The following is a 15322-nucleotide window of genomic DNA, read 5'->3' on the forward strand; positions in this document are numbered from 1 at the left end:
GTCCTTACGAAACGGATGAATTATAATTACCCACCCACTCGCATCCCCAGCTCTGGAGTTAGATAATCCAGATTCAGATCCAGGCTCTTTGGGGGATGTGACTCAGCTCTGCGGCCTTGGAGAAGTTATTAAACCTCCTTCTCCCTCCTTTCTTTTTATCTGTAAAATGGGGATAATAATAGTAGCTATCTCAAGTATTAAAAATGACCCATGCAAAACAAATCTATGCTGTTGGAAGTCAGAATGATGGTTACCCTTGGGGAGGAGGTAGTGCTTAGAAAGGGCCATAGGAAGCTTCCAGAATGCTGGTCATATTTTTTTGTCTGGATGCTGGTTACATAGATGGGCTCAGTTTGGGAAAATTCTTCAAGCTGTATACGATCTGTGCACAATTCTCTATCTATATTATTTTTAAGAAAAAATTTTTAAAAATCCATGTAAACTACTTAACCTATTAAGTATTCAACTGGCACATAGTAAGTTACTGTTAGCCATTATTCTTATCTCCTGCTGAAGGATCACACTCTTTGTGTGACTTTGACACTATTCCCAAGCATAAGGAAAATGAGGAACAAGAAAAAGAAATGCTCACTGAGGTCAGGCCTTGACTGGGCACTTAATGGTTTGGATGTTTGCACTTCAGAGTAGGGAAATTATGCTAAATAGATTGCTTTTGCTATTGTCTCTTATGCTCAGAGCACTTTCTTCTATAAATGCTAGCGCACATTTAGCATCAGTTGCATCCCCAGAATTTCTCGTCTTAGAGGAGCATCTTATTTGGAAAGGGGAGACTAGGGACCTGTCAAGAAACTGAGTTCACGTAGCACTTTGTGTAAGATTGAGAAAGTGTCAAGTGGCCATATTTGAATTGGGGTGGGAGTAAAGCTGGCAAGGCTGATAGAAATACCATTCCCTGGTGCCACCACTGTTTGGAGTAAAGGTCCTGAAAAAAGAGAGGAAAAACCTCAGGGAAACTGAACTGGCATGGCCCAGTGTTATCTTAATACCATAAACTCAAAACGTCTTGACTCAGCGCCCCCAGCAAGGTCATCTCAGAAACAACTGGGCTTCAGCAACTTGTCTTACCTGCCTCAGAATGACTAAGGCCTATTTAAATCTCGTGGTTGGTTAATCATTAATGAAGATTTTTGACAAACAAAGTAGAGCAAGCCAAGAAAGAAGGGTGGCTAAAAATTAGCTCAGGAAAGGTCATATTTCTTGCAAATGCAGGGTTTGGTGTTGCTTTCGATTGTGGGTATAATTGTGTGGAATGGAGTTGCAAGGAAATACAATCCCACTGAGGAAGCCGGCGCACTTCTGAAGATTTTACTTAAGACATTCCTTCGCCCTCACCGTCATCTATAGGCCTCCATCACCTCTGCTGAGAAGCCTGCATTCCTGTAAGGCTTCCCAAGGGAAAGGGGAGACACCCTGACCAGCACATGTAGGTGCTGTACGACCCCAGAGAGGAAAGGGTAGAAGGTCCCAGAGGCTGGAACCTGGATCTAAAGAAGAAAGGGGTGGGTAACCATAAGAGCCTGTCTGCCCCTACAAACTATTCTCCACAAGATCAGGGTTGGTGGACATCACTGGGAGCCAGGAAGGCTGAAGGGAGGGTGTTGCCCATTGTGGGGGTGCTCAGATGCGCCACGCTATTGATTGCTAGACAACCCTCAGCCTCAGCAGTTTAGACAAATGCAGGGCTCCACCATTTTCTGAAAGAAACTCAAAATCCTAAGGAGGAATGATTTAGTTAGGGTTCTTCCCAGCTCCTTGTCATAGGGACCAAATCTCTTCCTTCCACAGTTAACACAGGCTCATGAACCACGTTTAGTGCTAAACAGAACAAAGGTCAAACTCTCTTTCTCCTTTGAGGCAGCCACACTGACTTCTTTCAGGCACTTGAATACACCATGTTCTTTCTTCCTTGACCTGTTCTTCCTTGACCTGGGCACTTCCTGTTCCCTCGTCTCCCTGCTCATCGCCCTAACTCCTGGTCATCCTGCACTTCTTTGCTCAGGTAGCACTTCTTCCCCCAAACCTCCTTTACCCCCTGTCCAAGCCTGCGTGGGTGCCCCCTCCCATTTCATAGCACTTAACACTATCTTATCATGCCTGGGAGTTTCTGGAGGGCAGAGGGGGTCGATTTTGTTGATCCTTGTTTCTCTAGTGCCTCATGCTGTGCTGGCACACAGCTGGCATTCAACAAATGTTTATTGAATGAATGGAAACAAAAGGAATAAAAAGGTGTAAAATGGAAAGGCTTAATGGAGTTAATACAGTGGAATGCATCACACCATTGTTTATAAAGGGGAAGGGAAAGGAAATAAATGTTTTTTGAGTGCCTACAACATATCAGTCTTTTTAAGATTCCTTAACTCATCTGATTTTCACAACAAACTTATGAGGTCAGGATTATTATCTCTATGTTACCAATTAAGAGACTGGTGCTCAGAGGCGAAGCATCTTTTCCTAGGTCACAGGGCGGGTAAGGAGCACAGCTGGGGTCTCACTCCTCTGGCATCCTGACCGCAAACCTAGCCTTGTTTCACCAGGCCACGGTGCTTGCTCACAGAGCTAAGTATTTGGCCAAAGACATTTTTTTCCAGGTTTATTGGTGTGAGAAGTTAGAAAACAGGAAGACTGGGTACCTAGAAAGGGAAGACTAATGAGGGAAAAGAGGAGAAAGAAAAGGCTGTATCCAGTCTGACAGCTTAGAACTTGGAATTGAAGCAAAACACTTTGTGGATGTCTCCTGAGCCTCATTCTGTATTTACACCTAATCCTGCCCTTGACCTTGGGTGGTCAGAGAGATAGGGAATGTGTCAAGGAGGTGGTAGGGCAAGAATAAAATGAGTACATCTGTGTCATCCTATCTAGTAATTTTTTTTAAAAAGTGAAGATGTATTTTTTTAGGGTCATAGTGTCAAAATGTGCTTTCATCAAAACAGCGATGCCAAAATGTCACATTTCACGTTTAAAAAAAACCCAACTCTGGGACGGCCCCATGGCATAGTGGTTGAGTTTGGTGTGCTTCACTTTGACAGCCTGGGTTCGTAGGTTCAGATCCCAGGCGTGAACCTACACCACTCGTCAGCCATGCTGTGGTGGTGACCCAAATATAAAGTGGAGGAAGACTGGCACAGATGTTAGCTCAGGGCTAATCTTCCTCAGGGAAAAAAAAACAAACCAACTCTGATATGAGGGCTGAGTGCCCAGACTATAACAAAGATAATATCATGTAACAATTGAGGTAATATACATTTCTTTTAAATAGTCAAGTACCCATTAGCCACAAGGTCTGCTAAGGCAGTAAGGACAATCATAGCTAACAAAACATGCTAGCACACTGCATGTCAGAGAACAGCACCCAATGAATGTTGGGGTGTCCATAGGGTGGACAGTCTATCCTTCATGAGAAAAGAAAAATCAGAACTTTGTTTTCTAGGGGTTCTGACTTTCAACTAAATAAGTGCTTATGTATGTTGTCAGGACAGATATTTTTGGAATAAAAAAAATGGGTCACCTATTCTAGTGAAGAATCAGAAGGGTATAGTTAACTGCCTACAATAGTTCTTTAGCCTGCTCCATAATCTTTGGGACAGAGATGTGGATAGAATTCCTTAAATCTACCAGTGTATACATTTTTTAGCAGCCCCACCTAGAGCTGCTGTGTCTTCCAGGCTGAGAGTAGGCATTTCAGCCACTCTACCTTCAGTTCCCAACCCCCAAGGAAAGAAGGTGCATATGAAAACACACTAAAAGCCAACAGAAAAGAAACTACGCTTGTAGAAAAGCTTTTCTTTTCTTTTTCTGGGCTCTGAAGTAGGTCATTGGCATGACTGGTTTTATCTATTTCAGGGTCAGTGTGCTGTTAGCAAGAATCTGGGACTTGAGATTTCTGTCCTGGTTCTCACCAGCTGTGTGACCTTGGCCACTGACATTATCTGCCCTGTCTACCTCACTGAGTTATTGTGAGGTCCATCTGAGATTATGGAAGCCAAAGAGCCTAATAAATCACATAACCATAGCATTTAACCTCACGCGACATACTGTTTACCTGCTCATTTTGTCTGTGTTCTCCCACTGGACTCTAACCTTTACAGGTGCAAGATTTTGTTGGTTTTGTTCATGCTGTAGCTGCCGCAGCACCTACGTCAAAGCCTGGCACCTAGTAGAGGTGTAATACACATTTTGTGTGATTGTTAATTTTTTTTGTAACAAGATCAGTCAAAATCTGTGATTCTGCAACTTGAAGGGCATCTGTACTTTTCTCCTAGAACAAGAAGGAATCAGCAGATCTTGTTGCCCTTGAAAATATTGCCTAATTTTCTGTCACCACGGGAAGTTTCCCGGCCTCTTTTGCCTCTAAAAAGGACTTTATCTTTTTTTTTTTTTAATTTTATTTATTTATTTTTCCCCCCAAAGCCCCAGTAGATAGTTGTATGTCACAGCTGCACATCCATCTAGTTGCTGTATGTGGGATGCAGCCTCAGCATGGCCGAAGAAGCGGTGCGTCGGTGCGCGCCCGGGATCTGAACCCGGGCCGCCAGCAGCAGAGCGTGCGCACTTAACCACTAAGCCACAGGGCCGGCCCAGGCCTTTATCTTTCTAAGAGAAAGCAGGAAGTTAATATTCTAAGAAATGTGGGTTGGGATGCCATAACCCAGGCTGCTTAAGACTAAGAAGGTAAATTTCTTAATTTTAGTCAACAACAAAGCCACATGAGGCAATTTTTAGAAGTAATTCCACTGACAATGCGTCATTTTCCCTTGAATCATTTGACTGGCTTTGCTGATGGATACCGTCTGCAATTAGTGACAATCTCTAGAGAAAATGAAGGAAGTGTTCTGCTAACCTTGTTGTGCACTATGAAAAGGAGAAACAGGCGGCTTTGGTTTCCAATGCAGTGACTGACATTCATTCAGGTCACCCCAGCACTTTCACGAGACCACCAGACAACTCAGTGTCACATCACTGGCCTCCATTTAGAGTTCTGAGTGTAAAACCCTTGGGATCATAAACAAACTTCAGTACTGTGAGCAGTGGCAGGCTCTACCACATCCTATTCTGATCCAGATGCTGAAGGTCTTTGTGTTCAACCTTCAACATCGAGTTTGAGCATACTGAAAATTCAGTTTTTACTATGCATCCCATCTTCAATGGTAATTCCAAACCAAAGACATGACAGCAACTTGCTGGTTTCTCCAGCTGAAAATATTGAATTGGCTGATTCCTTCTATGCTGTAAGGGTTTTTCTAATTTTGTTAGGAAAAAAAAAAATCAGTATAAATAAAACACAATTTAAAATAAGGTCTTGAAATTGCTTTAAAGAGAGCTTTATTTACTACATACATCCAAAGAATGTATTGTAAATGGAGAAAGATCTAAATAAATTTAAAAGCGTTTCCAACACAAAGCAACTAAAGGTAACAACTAAACTGCTAGCCTGTTTGAAAACAGAACTCTAAAGCTTTTTTCTTTTTAAAGTTTACATACTTTGTTCTTAACCCTAAAAAAAAAAAGTTCACATTTCAAGTTATAAACTCACCTCAGTAGTGTATGTGAAATGGTGTGAAACAGGGACAGACAGACCAAAGATAGAAGGCTCACTGATACCTAACTGGCTATGTCACCAAAATCTGTTTTTAAGGTAGTTTGGTAATTGCCATGTTAAGATACCATTTTTTTTCTTTTCTTTTTATTACTTTTTTTTTTTTTTTTGCAAATAATTTACAGGCACATGTAAAATACAGTAAGACCGCTGGGTCAGAGTCTCATCCAGTGAACCCCTGTGACAATCCTACACTGGAAGGAGAGTACTTCTTTCACACAAAGTCAAGGGATGAGAATCTGATCCAAATTGCATTTTGTTGGATTACCCATTCCAACAGATTCGAGTTTGGATGCAGCTTGCTGGGTACACCATCAGGAACATTGCACAATTACTTTATGTCATTTAAGAATGATGGAAAGGAATGTTAGGAATGTTTAAAGGCCTTTGCAGGCACTCAATAATTTTACAGAATAGTTAAATAAATATTGCTTATATATAAAAAATTCATCCCACCCTAAAATGAGAGGGGAAAAAGCCATTTGGGAATCTCTTAATTTAAAATTTAAAAGAATACTAAAATATTTGCTAAAGGCATGATCCTATTATGAATCCACAAATAAGAATTCAGCAGCCACTAGCAAAAATTCAGTGAGTGGACTTTATGGATCTCTAATATGACATAAAAACACAACTGTGTACTTGCTACCTATTGCACACCTCACTTCCTTGATAGAACCTTTAAAAAAAAATCCAAGTTGAGTATTTCATAAAGTAGATGACAATCTTAACATTTTACTGTATTTTACATTCACTCTGCTAAACAAAAGCCTTTAAACAGGCACAAAACACTGCAACAATACATTTACTTCCTAATAAAACAAAACTTTTTAAAAACATTGAAATAAAATGGTTTAACTCTGCATTAAACTATACACCATGAACTTCTGCAACATAAAACAACTAAAAACAAGCATTAGGAGATATTTACAAACTATCTTTTAACTCCTGGAGGTCTCTCCTCCTGAATGCGCATGCCCCAATTCAGTTCACCTGCCCCGTGCACAGCAATGGAGGGAAGCCCTGTTCAATAAACTTAATATTTCCAACACCCCTGACAATCACAGACATTTCGCGTGAAACATGATAACTTCCTGTGACAAGAGTCTTTCAGGGTCTTGTCTACAATAACATTCTCTGTTTCTACAAACTCATACTTCAAAAATGAATAAAATAAAAGCATTAGAAAAGGAATTAAAGTTTTATATTGGACAATTAAATAGCTATGCAAAGATGTCTTATGCAAACTATTAAAATCTTGTGCTTACACACAATCCCTATTGAAAATACCTCCCCAACCAAAACAACAACAAAAAAACACAACAAAACAAAAAATCCCAACAAAAACCCAGGAAGAAGTATAAAAGCTATCAATGTTTTCTCTATCCAGAGGAATTCACTTGCCCTAGACTTGCCAAACATGGAAGTGGGATTGGGGATTGGGGAGGAGATGAATAGGGCAGTCGGGAGGACACATGTTTAACAGCAAAGACACAGAGAGGATGAGCAGAGGCCCAGGTTAATGGTGGCAGGTGAGACCTTTCCAGTGTTTGGACTCAGAAGTGACGAGTCTTTTCAATATTGGCTTAAGGAGAGATCGAGTGTTTAATTTCTTTTAAAAAATAGAACCATCATGGATAACACATGGTAACACAATCAACCCTTAATGCCAGCAGAAATAGAGGTTTCACTCATTTTAAAATTGCACTTTCCAGTATAACTTTTAAAATAAAATTTTATGTAGTATTTTTAAAGCACTACTGTTTGTATCTTTAAATATTGAATATATTTTTCAAAATAGTTCCCTAGCTGCTCGTGTGCTTTTTAATATATACTTGATATATTACTGAAGGTACTACAAAATAGAAATCTCTGGAGTGCAGAAGTTAAGAAAATAACCTTCATACTGAAAATATATCCTTAAAAATACAAAAACAAAAACCTCTATACAAACGTACTACAGCATACAAATTTTTAAGAGATGGTATTAGGGCACGAGCCATCGCAAGTCTCTTAGAAATGTATGAACACAGGCCTGCTAAATTGAAAATAGTCTTAAAAAACTAGTGAAAACTTCATGTATATAAAATATTTCGGTATGATATTTGATAACATTCTTCACTTTCAGGTTTTATATGTGTGCTAATCCAACATGTTCTTTCTTCATAAATAGTAAAGTGTTCCTTCAGTGGTAGCTTTGTGGTTTGTCTGTGCTCTTGTCTCAGTATGTCTGGTAGACATCATGAATAGGAACTTGAATAGCAGCAGCAGGGAAGGCCTGAGGTATATAGCCCGCGTATCCTCCATAAACAGCGGCGGCAGCTGCCGCGTTCTTCTGTAGTGTGGCAATCGTAGCTGTGGCTGGAGCAGCAAATGGAACGTAACCGGCCCCGTAGATCCCAGCAGTGGGAATTCTCTGAACGTTTGGAGCCACTGTGTATACTGGAGTTATTGGGCGGCCCTGAGGAGAGAGAAGAAGAATCCTTACTGATGGCGTGTAGGCGTGTAGGTACTTATCCCCTTTAGTCATCCACTCATTCAACAACTCCATTCATTCACTCAATCCCAGGGGTTGGGAGTACAAGATGTAAAAACAAAGGTTTCCATTCTCAGGGAGGGGAGGTAGAGGGGTAAACAAATAGTTATTTTAAGGGAGTGTGATAAGAGCCATTAAGGTAAGGTGGAGTTGCATCCTCAAGGCTCATTCAATTTCAACTGGTGAAAGTGACAGAACTGGACCACTGAGGGAAAGTTTAAATACTCTGGAATCTTCTACCCACCATTCCACTCAATCAGCATATGCCCCAGAGAGAGCTAGAGAAAGAAGCTGAGAATCTATCCCTTACTCAGTTGATCTCATTGTAAGTAAAAATAAGTATTTTTCCTAAAATACAGGCTAGCTGCCTCAACTCATACTTAACTGAAGGAACATGACGTTTCAAAAACAGAGGGGAGAATAGACTGTGACAACGTTATGCAACAAAGCATACAGATCTCCAAAACAGCACCTTCTTAAGCTGTGAACTAAAAAAATCGTGAACATACACAATTTTCAGCAAATGTGATTGAGGGTTTCAACCACCTCCCACCTAAGAATTGACACCAGAAGCTTAGAGAAGGAACCCACTAATTTGGGGAGTGGGAAAAAGCATCTCAGAAGTGGCAACACTTGAGCTGGGTTTTGAAGGATAAGGAGGAGTTTCCACATGAGGAGGAAGTGGGGAAAGACAAGCTAACTAAAGCTGCCTCACTGTAGATGTCACCACTGGCTCTGTAAAAGTCCCTGCCACCTCCTTCTCTCTACTTGAAAGTGTAACATACTATGTTTTCAGAACAAATAGGAGTAGAGAGGGAAGACTGTGGCTCAGGATTTCACAAAGTGTTTGCTATGGAGCTAGTTCTGCGACCTGCTTTATGGAAAAGGGGATTTTTGGTAAAATAAAATATACATTTCACAAAATATCTGATGCACTCTATGTTCCATAGAACGCCCTGTAGTAAATGCTGCTACAGTGTCTATGTCTTGACGCATCTTCAAAATAAACAATTCAAGATATATGAAATGGAGAATTAGATTTAAAAAATTATTTCTTCCTGGATTTTTATAAAGGAATTAATTATCATTCCTTTAAGAAATCAGAATCATAAAATTATGTTCAAAGGAAATTCATAATCTAAGAGTCATTTTTTTCAACTGTAACCAAAATATAGTCATGTGTTGCTTAATTATGGGAATATGTTCTGTGAAATGTGTCGTTAGGCAATTTCGTGATTGTGTGAACATCACAGAGTATACTTACACAAACCTAGATGGTATAGCCTACTAGGCCATAAGGTACAATCTTATGGGACCCACTGTCATATATGTGGTCTGTCGTTGACCAAAACATTGTTATGCAGCCCATGACTGTAATAATTATATTAATGATAATAAATAAAACCAAGAGATTATGGTCTGCTAAGCACTATACTAAGTGCCTTATTTGTATGACATTATGGAATCATCACAACCACCAATGAAACTGGCACTATAATAATATGGAGAGATTCGGATGTGTTAAATGACTTGGACAAGGTGACACAGCTTTTAAGCAATGGAATGTGTCCTCTGGAAGCCTGCACTGTTAGCCCTACGTTATCTTGCCTCCTACAACACCGAAACAATGAATATCTCAAGAGCAACCAGGGAGAGACTTCGGAACTGGGAAGACTGTAGTTCACAGCAAGACACCGGCAATCTTTTCCAAATGTGTGGACATATATTTAATGACAAATGCACCAAGGGAGGAAATTGCAGGGAAGGTGACATCTGAGAGAAACCTTTCCATGTGCTACAGTCCAGCCCAACACCTGGGCTCAGGCAGGTGAGATGGGGTGGGGTTGAGCACGGGAAGTTGGGGGAGGGAGAGAGAAAAAGACCTCAGTTTTCTCTCCTTTCAAAGAGGAATGTTACCCTTCTCTACCTATACCACAGATTTGTTGTGAAGATTGAAAACACTTCGAGAAATCAATATAAAAAAGTGATTATCTATACCAGCAAACATTTTTTTATTACTTGTAAAGGCTATATGAAATTTTGGATATAAAATGGCCAAATAGGAACATCCCTGAGCACCTGCAAGACAGAGAAGGATAAACAAAGGTGTTTCACAGGAAGGTTCTGGAAGCCATGCTGGGAACTGATTTCCAGGGTGGCTCCACTCAGAAAGGTGTTCTATTCACCAACCAGTAGTGCTTAACATTCTCCTTCCTCTGCTGCAATCTGGCAGAGACTACAGAGGAGGTGGAGGACTGAACGTATCAGAGAACCCAGGCCAAAGAACTCAGAGGCAGGACACAGAGTACTTAGACTTGAGGGAGAGCTCCAAGGCCACACACACTCAAAGAAGTCATTCTCAGGTTAAAAGTTAAGTAGCTCAAGGCATTCTGCAGGATATATTAAAGGAGGGAAAAAATTTCCACAGGAATCAACTGATAATGATTGTACACTGAACAAATTCATAAGCAAAGACTTCAAATAAAGACCCAGATGGCATATCCAGCGCAGACTCGTGTAAGATAGAAACAGTTTGCGATCCAGAACATGATTACGAGGCCTGGAATTTGGACCTGACCAGAACCGACACTACACACCAAAGACAAAAGTTAATGAGTTTCTTAATAAAGAGGAATGAGAAATTATTTCCAGAATTCTACTAAGTCTTGATATAGGTTACTGTAGATATTTATAGTCAGTCCACAAGTAATAACTACACTTAGCTGTCATTCTACAGTGTGAAGTCATTTACAACCTATTCCCTTTTTTTGGCTTTAGGAAGTCCTGAGTGAAAGAATCCTTGATGACGTATTGATAGATGAATAAACTGCAACCAGCGTGACGCTTTCTGAATAATGCGTCAAGACTGGTGCGCAGAGTGGGCAAAAGCAAGTAAACAGCACCCTACTGCGGTGGTCCACAAGCCTGGCTCTGTTTCAGCATCACTGAGGAGCTTGTAGAAAATATGGATTCTAGAACTCCAGCCTAGTTCTGCTGAATTGGAATCTTCCGGGGTTTGAGTCTAAGAATCTGTTTTTTAAACACATACCCTGGCTAATTCTTATCCAACTAGATAAAAAGATTTGTGCTTGTTGATTGATGAGGTATTTGAGATTCACTGCCTCACAAAGAATAGCTTTTTTCTGTTTGGATGAATGACATATTTATAGGTATTCCCTGTGTGCTATGCACTGAAGATACAAAGAAATATAAGATACAGCTCTTGGTCTGGAGGAGCTTTATTTTAATTGGGGAGACAGAACATATTGGCAGTCATATGCCAAGTAATAATGTAGGTAACGAGAAGTACAGGAGAGATGATTTCCAAGGCTAGGTGGATGGGAAAGATTCCATAGACGAGATGAGACTGAAGAAACCATAGATAAGAGAACACTATGACTAATTTGGGAAGGAGGCTGGAATGGTTAAGACTGGATTGGGAAGAGATACGGGAATAGTTAAATACGGTTGAAGGAGAGGATTAAGGGCAGATTTTGTAAAGTTTCATATATCTATAGCTCTACAGATATTTCTTTCTCTACATGCACACACATACATATATGTATATATATACATATATATATATTCATACACACACATACAGAGACAGAGAACTTTAAAAAAAATCTTCATTGAACTTCAGTTTGGAATGTGAAAATGTGACAATAAGAACATGAGTTAAAAATTATCCAATGTCATTTTTAAAAAAAGTCTGTACAATATTATGACGCTGTGAGAAATTATACATGTCAGTTTTGCATATTGCTTCCCATGTTTAATACCGTGAGACTATCAGGGTAGCACAATTATTATTTTAAATTTGTCTGTCCTGTCATGATTTACATTAAGAATTTTTTCTGTCACCCAACCCCATAGTTCTAACAGAGAGCTAGGCACACAGTAAATTCTCCTGCTGAATATTAAATGAATCCATGATGGAGAGGCCTCACGCAAATTACGATGACTGCAGCAAGAACTCTACCTGGAAAGGTGGCGGCGTTGACACAGCAGGGATGACAGCGGCGGCGGCGGCGGCAGCCACAGCAGCGCTGGCTGGGTCTGGCTGCACGGCGATGGGGCTGATCATGTGTTCCACGGTGTGGATTTTGCCATCTTCAATCATTTTAGGAGCTGGAGCTGCCTGAAACATGGAATACTGGGCTCCAATGGCAGGGATGGCCACTGCAAGAGAAGAAAGAGGGAAACACAGGTCAATCACTTTCAGTCACTGAGGAAGCTTCATCACTTTCTCAATGATATTTTTAAAAACAAGGTGAGCAGCTGGGCCTCTCTCTGCTAACTAACGCTCTCTCAGTACAGGTAACGAGGTGCTAGCCAAGAGGAAGAGAGAGAAGTGGCAGGTACTCCCTCTGCTTGTCTTTTCAAAGGAACCACGTAAGTATGGATGGAGTCTCCCAATAGACCATCATGGAAGGAAGGTCTAAAGTTAGGTTTCTGCACCAACATTTCCCACTGCCTCTACGGAAAAATCTCATTTTGACTCCTAGTCTTGATGTCCTCCAGAGCAAGAAAGAGCCTTCTAACTCTGAGAAAACAGGCTCAGAATAAGGAGATCAGAGGCTTGAGGCGCAACCAGCGTGAGAGCGAGCCTGCCTGTTCCTGTTCACTCACCTCCCTCACGACAGACCCACTGCACTTTTCACTTTCACCGCATTTTAAGAAGCAGATGCTGTTGAAAGCTTCACTCTGAGAACTCAGAGGTCTGTGTACATCTCCCCCACCCTGTATTTCAGATTTCAACATTCTGATTCAAGGAAAAATACATAACAAGAAATGGAAAATTCCCTAATTTTCTAATGTCCACTCATTGTGCAGCAGTAAAGTGACTGCATTTTTGATGAGACCTGTCAATTCAAGATACGTTTCTGTGAGTAAAATCCAAAGCACTCATTTCAACCAGAGACTCAAACAGATAGCAGTTATTCAACGTCAATGTATGATAGAGGTAAAAAGGAAAAAATACCAAACCTGATTTGAGGGAGTTTGTGTGAGTGTGTGTTGAAATGATAAGCAAGAATATGAAATGCATACACAAAGTATCCCTTCGTTTATGTTGTTTCTCCAACTGTAGGTATATTTATTCTAATAAAAGCTGACTTGATATAAAGAGACAAATGACTGTGGGCTAAACAATGGTACAGCCAGTCAATAACATATACATACCTAAAACCTGAACCAACTCTTTTACTTGCCTTTCCAACCATACGGGCTTGTGCCCAGATCCTTCACCCCTGCCCTGGTGCTTCCCCTAAAATACAAAGTTCTAATTTTCTGGATGAATCAGAATAGAGGCCAAGAGGATGGGGCCCAGAGAGGGTTATGAGTTTAAGCTACTTTGGGGTAGTACTAAGTAACTTCTGGATTGTTCAGGCTATCAGTCCACAGGAATTTCTACCCCAGGCGCCAAGACACAACTATACACTTAAAGACTGTTGAAGAGTTCTTTTCTCTAATTAAATAAAGCTCCTGCAACTTGCCAATAGGAGTCACCTTCCCAACAAGTACAAGTGACAACTCCTACTTGTATCCAGGCTCTGCTTTATGGAATTACAGAAAAATATGGGATCAGTTTTACACTGCTTACAGCGTCGATGGCATTTATAGGGAAATCCAGTCTAAGGAGTCACTTAACTGCAGAACTTTTTCACAGGCAAAAAAAATTACCATTGGATTACTTCAAAAGGAAGCTCTACTGGGAAAACACTTTTTAAGTCCTATGTGGCCAATGCAAACCTATGCCCCCAAAGCACAGATTCCTTGACTCTGCTTTAGCAGGGGAAGGTACAATCCTCAACCAGAAGAAAATCAGAGCAGCTGAGCTTCGAAGTGAAGATTCTCTCAAAGAGCTCTTCAATCTACCCACTGTGACCCGAGGAAGCGGTCTGGAGGAGGATCCCTCCCATTACCCACAACTGAATTTTCCATGTGTGCGGATGCTTGTGTGGTGTGTGCTATGCTCACACAATGGGGTTAAACAAAGTTCCTTACAGGTTAGGATCAGAAAGAAGACCTGTCTCACATGAGCCGACCAATGGGCAATGACAACATTGGCAAACTGGTTTGTGGTGCCTGGAGGAAAGCAAAGTTCAAGGTCCCCGGTTGGAATTACTTGAGCACCCCTAGCCATAAACCACCAATCCAGCAACAGGAGAAAAGGACTGCTGGGAATTAGAATCCAGGGAATTAGCAGCTGCAAAAACTTTCACCGCTGTCTTATTCCCAGGCGTTCTGGTCTGTTAAGACCATGACAAGGGACAAATAGTGCTATTTGCTCCCAAAGGGGGATTTTCTACCCTTCCCATCAACTCTCAGAACCGGCAATAAGCTGCACCCTCTGGCTTCTGATGGCTGGGGTAGAAATAGGAGTAAGGAAAAGACAGCTGGTAGAAGATTGAGAAGAGCCTCATATTCTTCCATTTCCCTCTGCCCCCACCCCCTCCCAACTCTGCCTACTCTGTCACAAATTGAGAAAAAGCCTAACCAACTGGTGACATCCATTTGAAAAACCCACTGACAGAAAGTTCGACTTGAATGTGGTCAGAGCTAGATCATCCGCTTAAGTTCCAGATAAGAAAGCCCAGGAAGCCACATTCTTTGCCTAACCTCTGGCTGCCTATGAGAAGAGGAACTGATGTGCAGATGCAAGAGCCCGAGGAAGGCTTTGGGTCATTTCAAAGAGAGAGTTGGGGTTTTGGCTGAATGGATGCATTCTGACTCTGGTTTATACTGACCTGTACCAGGTTTAATGGCAACTGGATTGACGGCAGAGATTTCCAAATTTGGTACAAGTTCATATCCTTTTTCTTGCTGCTTTCCTTTCCCTTCATGATATCGGCTATATATACCACGGCCAGCAGAATATCCCCCGAGGTAGGAACCCCTGGGCCCTGGAGCTCTGTTGCCAGCTGCACCTCGACCCCGGCCTCTTATGCTGCCTGCTTATGATAACAACACAAAAAATGATGAGCAACCAACAGTGACAGTACAGGAGGTGGACCGTAACTCAGGTTCTTGGCATTTAGGTGTTTGCCCTGAGTCTAAGTCGCAGGTGGCTACACCCTTGCTCTTCAGTGAGCTGGTAAGACGCTTCGAACATTCTACTCCAGCCTAGATTCGCATCCTAAGTATGTCTGCTTAATGCAAGAGATGAA

The 15322-nt window shown here is 41.2% G+C and overlaps 1 protein-coding gene across 4 annotated transcripts in view; it reads right to left on the minus strand.

Annotated features, from left to right (window-relative positions):
* Nucleotides 1-5323: 5323 nt before the first annotated feature.
* Nucleotides 5324-15322, minus strand: part of RBM47 (RNA binding motif protein 47) — a 157595-nt gene continuing 147596 nt past the window's right edge. For 2 of the 4 annotated variants that reach the window (XM_087434225.1, XM_087434228.1), the window contains 3 exons: nt 14903-15109; nt 12133-12332; nt 5324-8075 (listed from right to left, as the gene is read on the minus strand). In XM_087434225.1, the coding sequence (XP_087290351.1) occupies nt 7836-8075; nt 12133-12332; nt 14903-15109 (647 nt within the window). In that variant the 3' untranslated portion in view covers nt 5324-7835. The remainder of the gene's footprint in view (nt 8076-12132; nt 12333-14902; nt 15110-15322) is intronic. The other 2 variants (XM_087434226.1, XM_087434227.1) reach the window with 2 other exon arrangements.

Source organism: Ceratotherium simum, chromosome 8 (genome assembly GCF_057802395.1).
Source record: "Ceratotherium simum simum isolate JZ-2026a chromosome 8, ASM5780239v1, whole genome shotgun sequence".
NCBI lineage: Eukaryota > Metazoa > Chordata > Mammalia > Perissodactyla > Rhinocerotidae > Ceratotherium > Ceratotherium simum.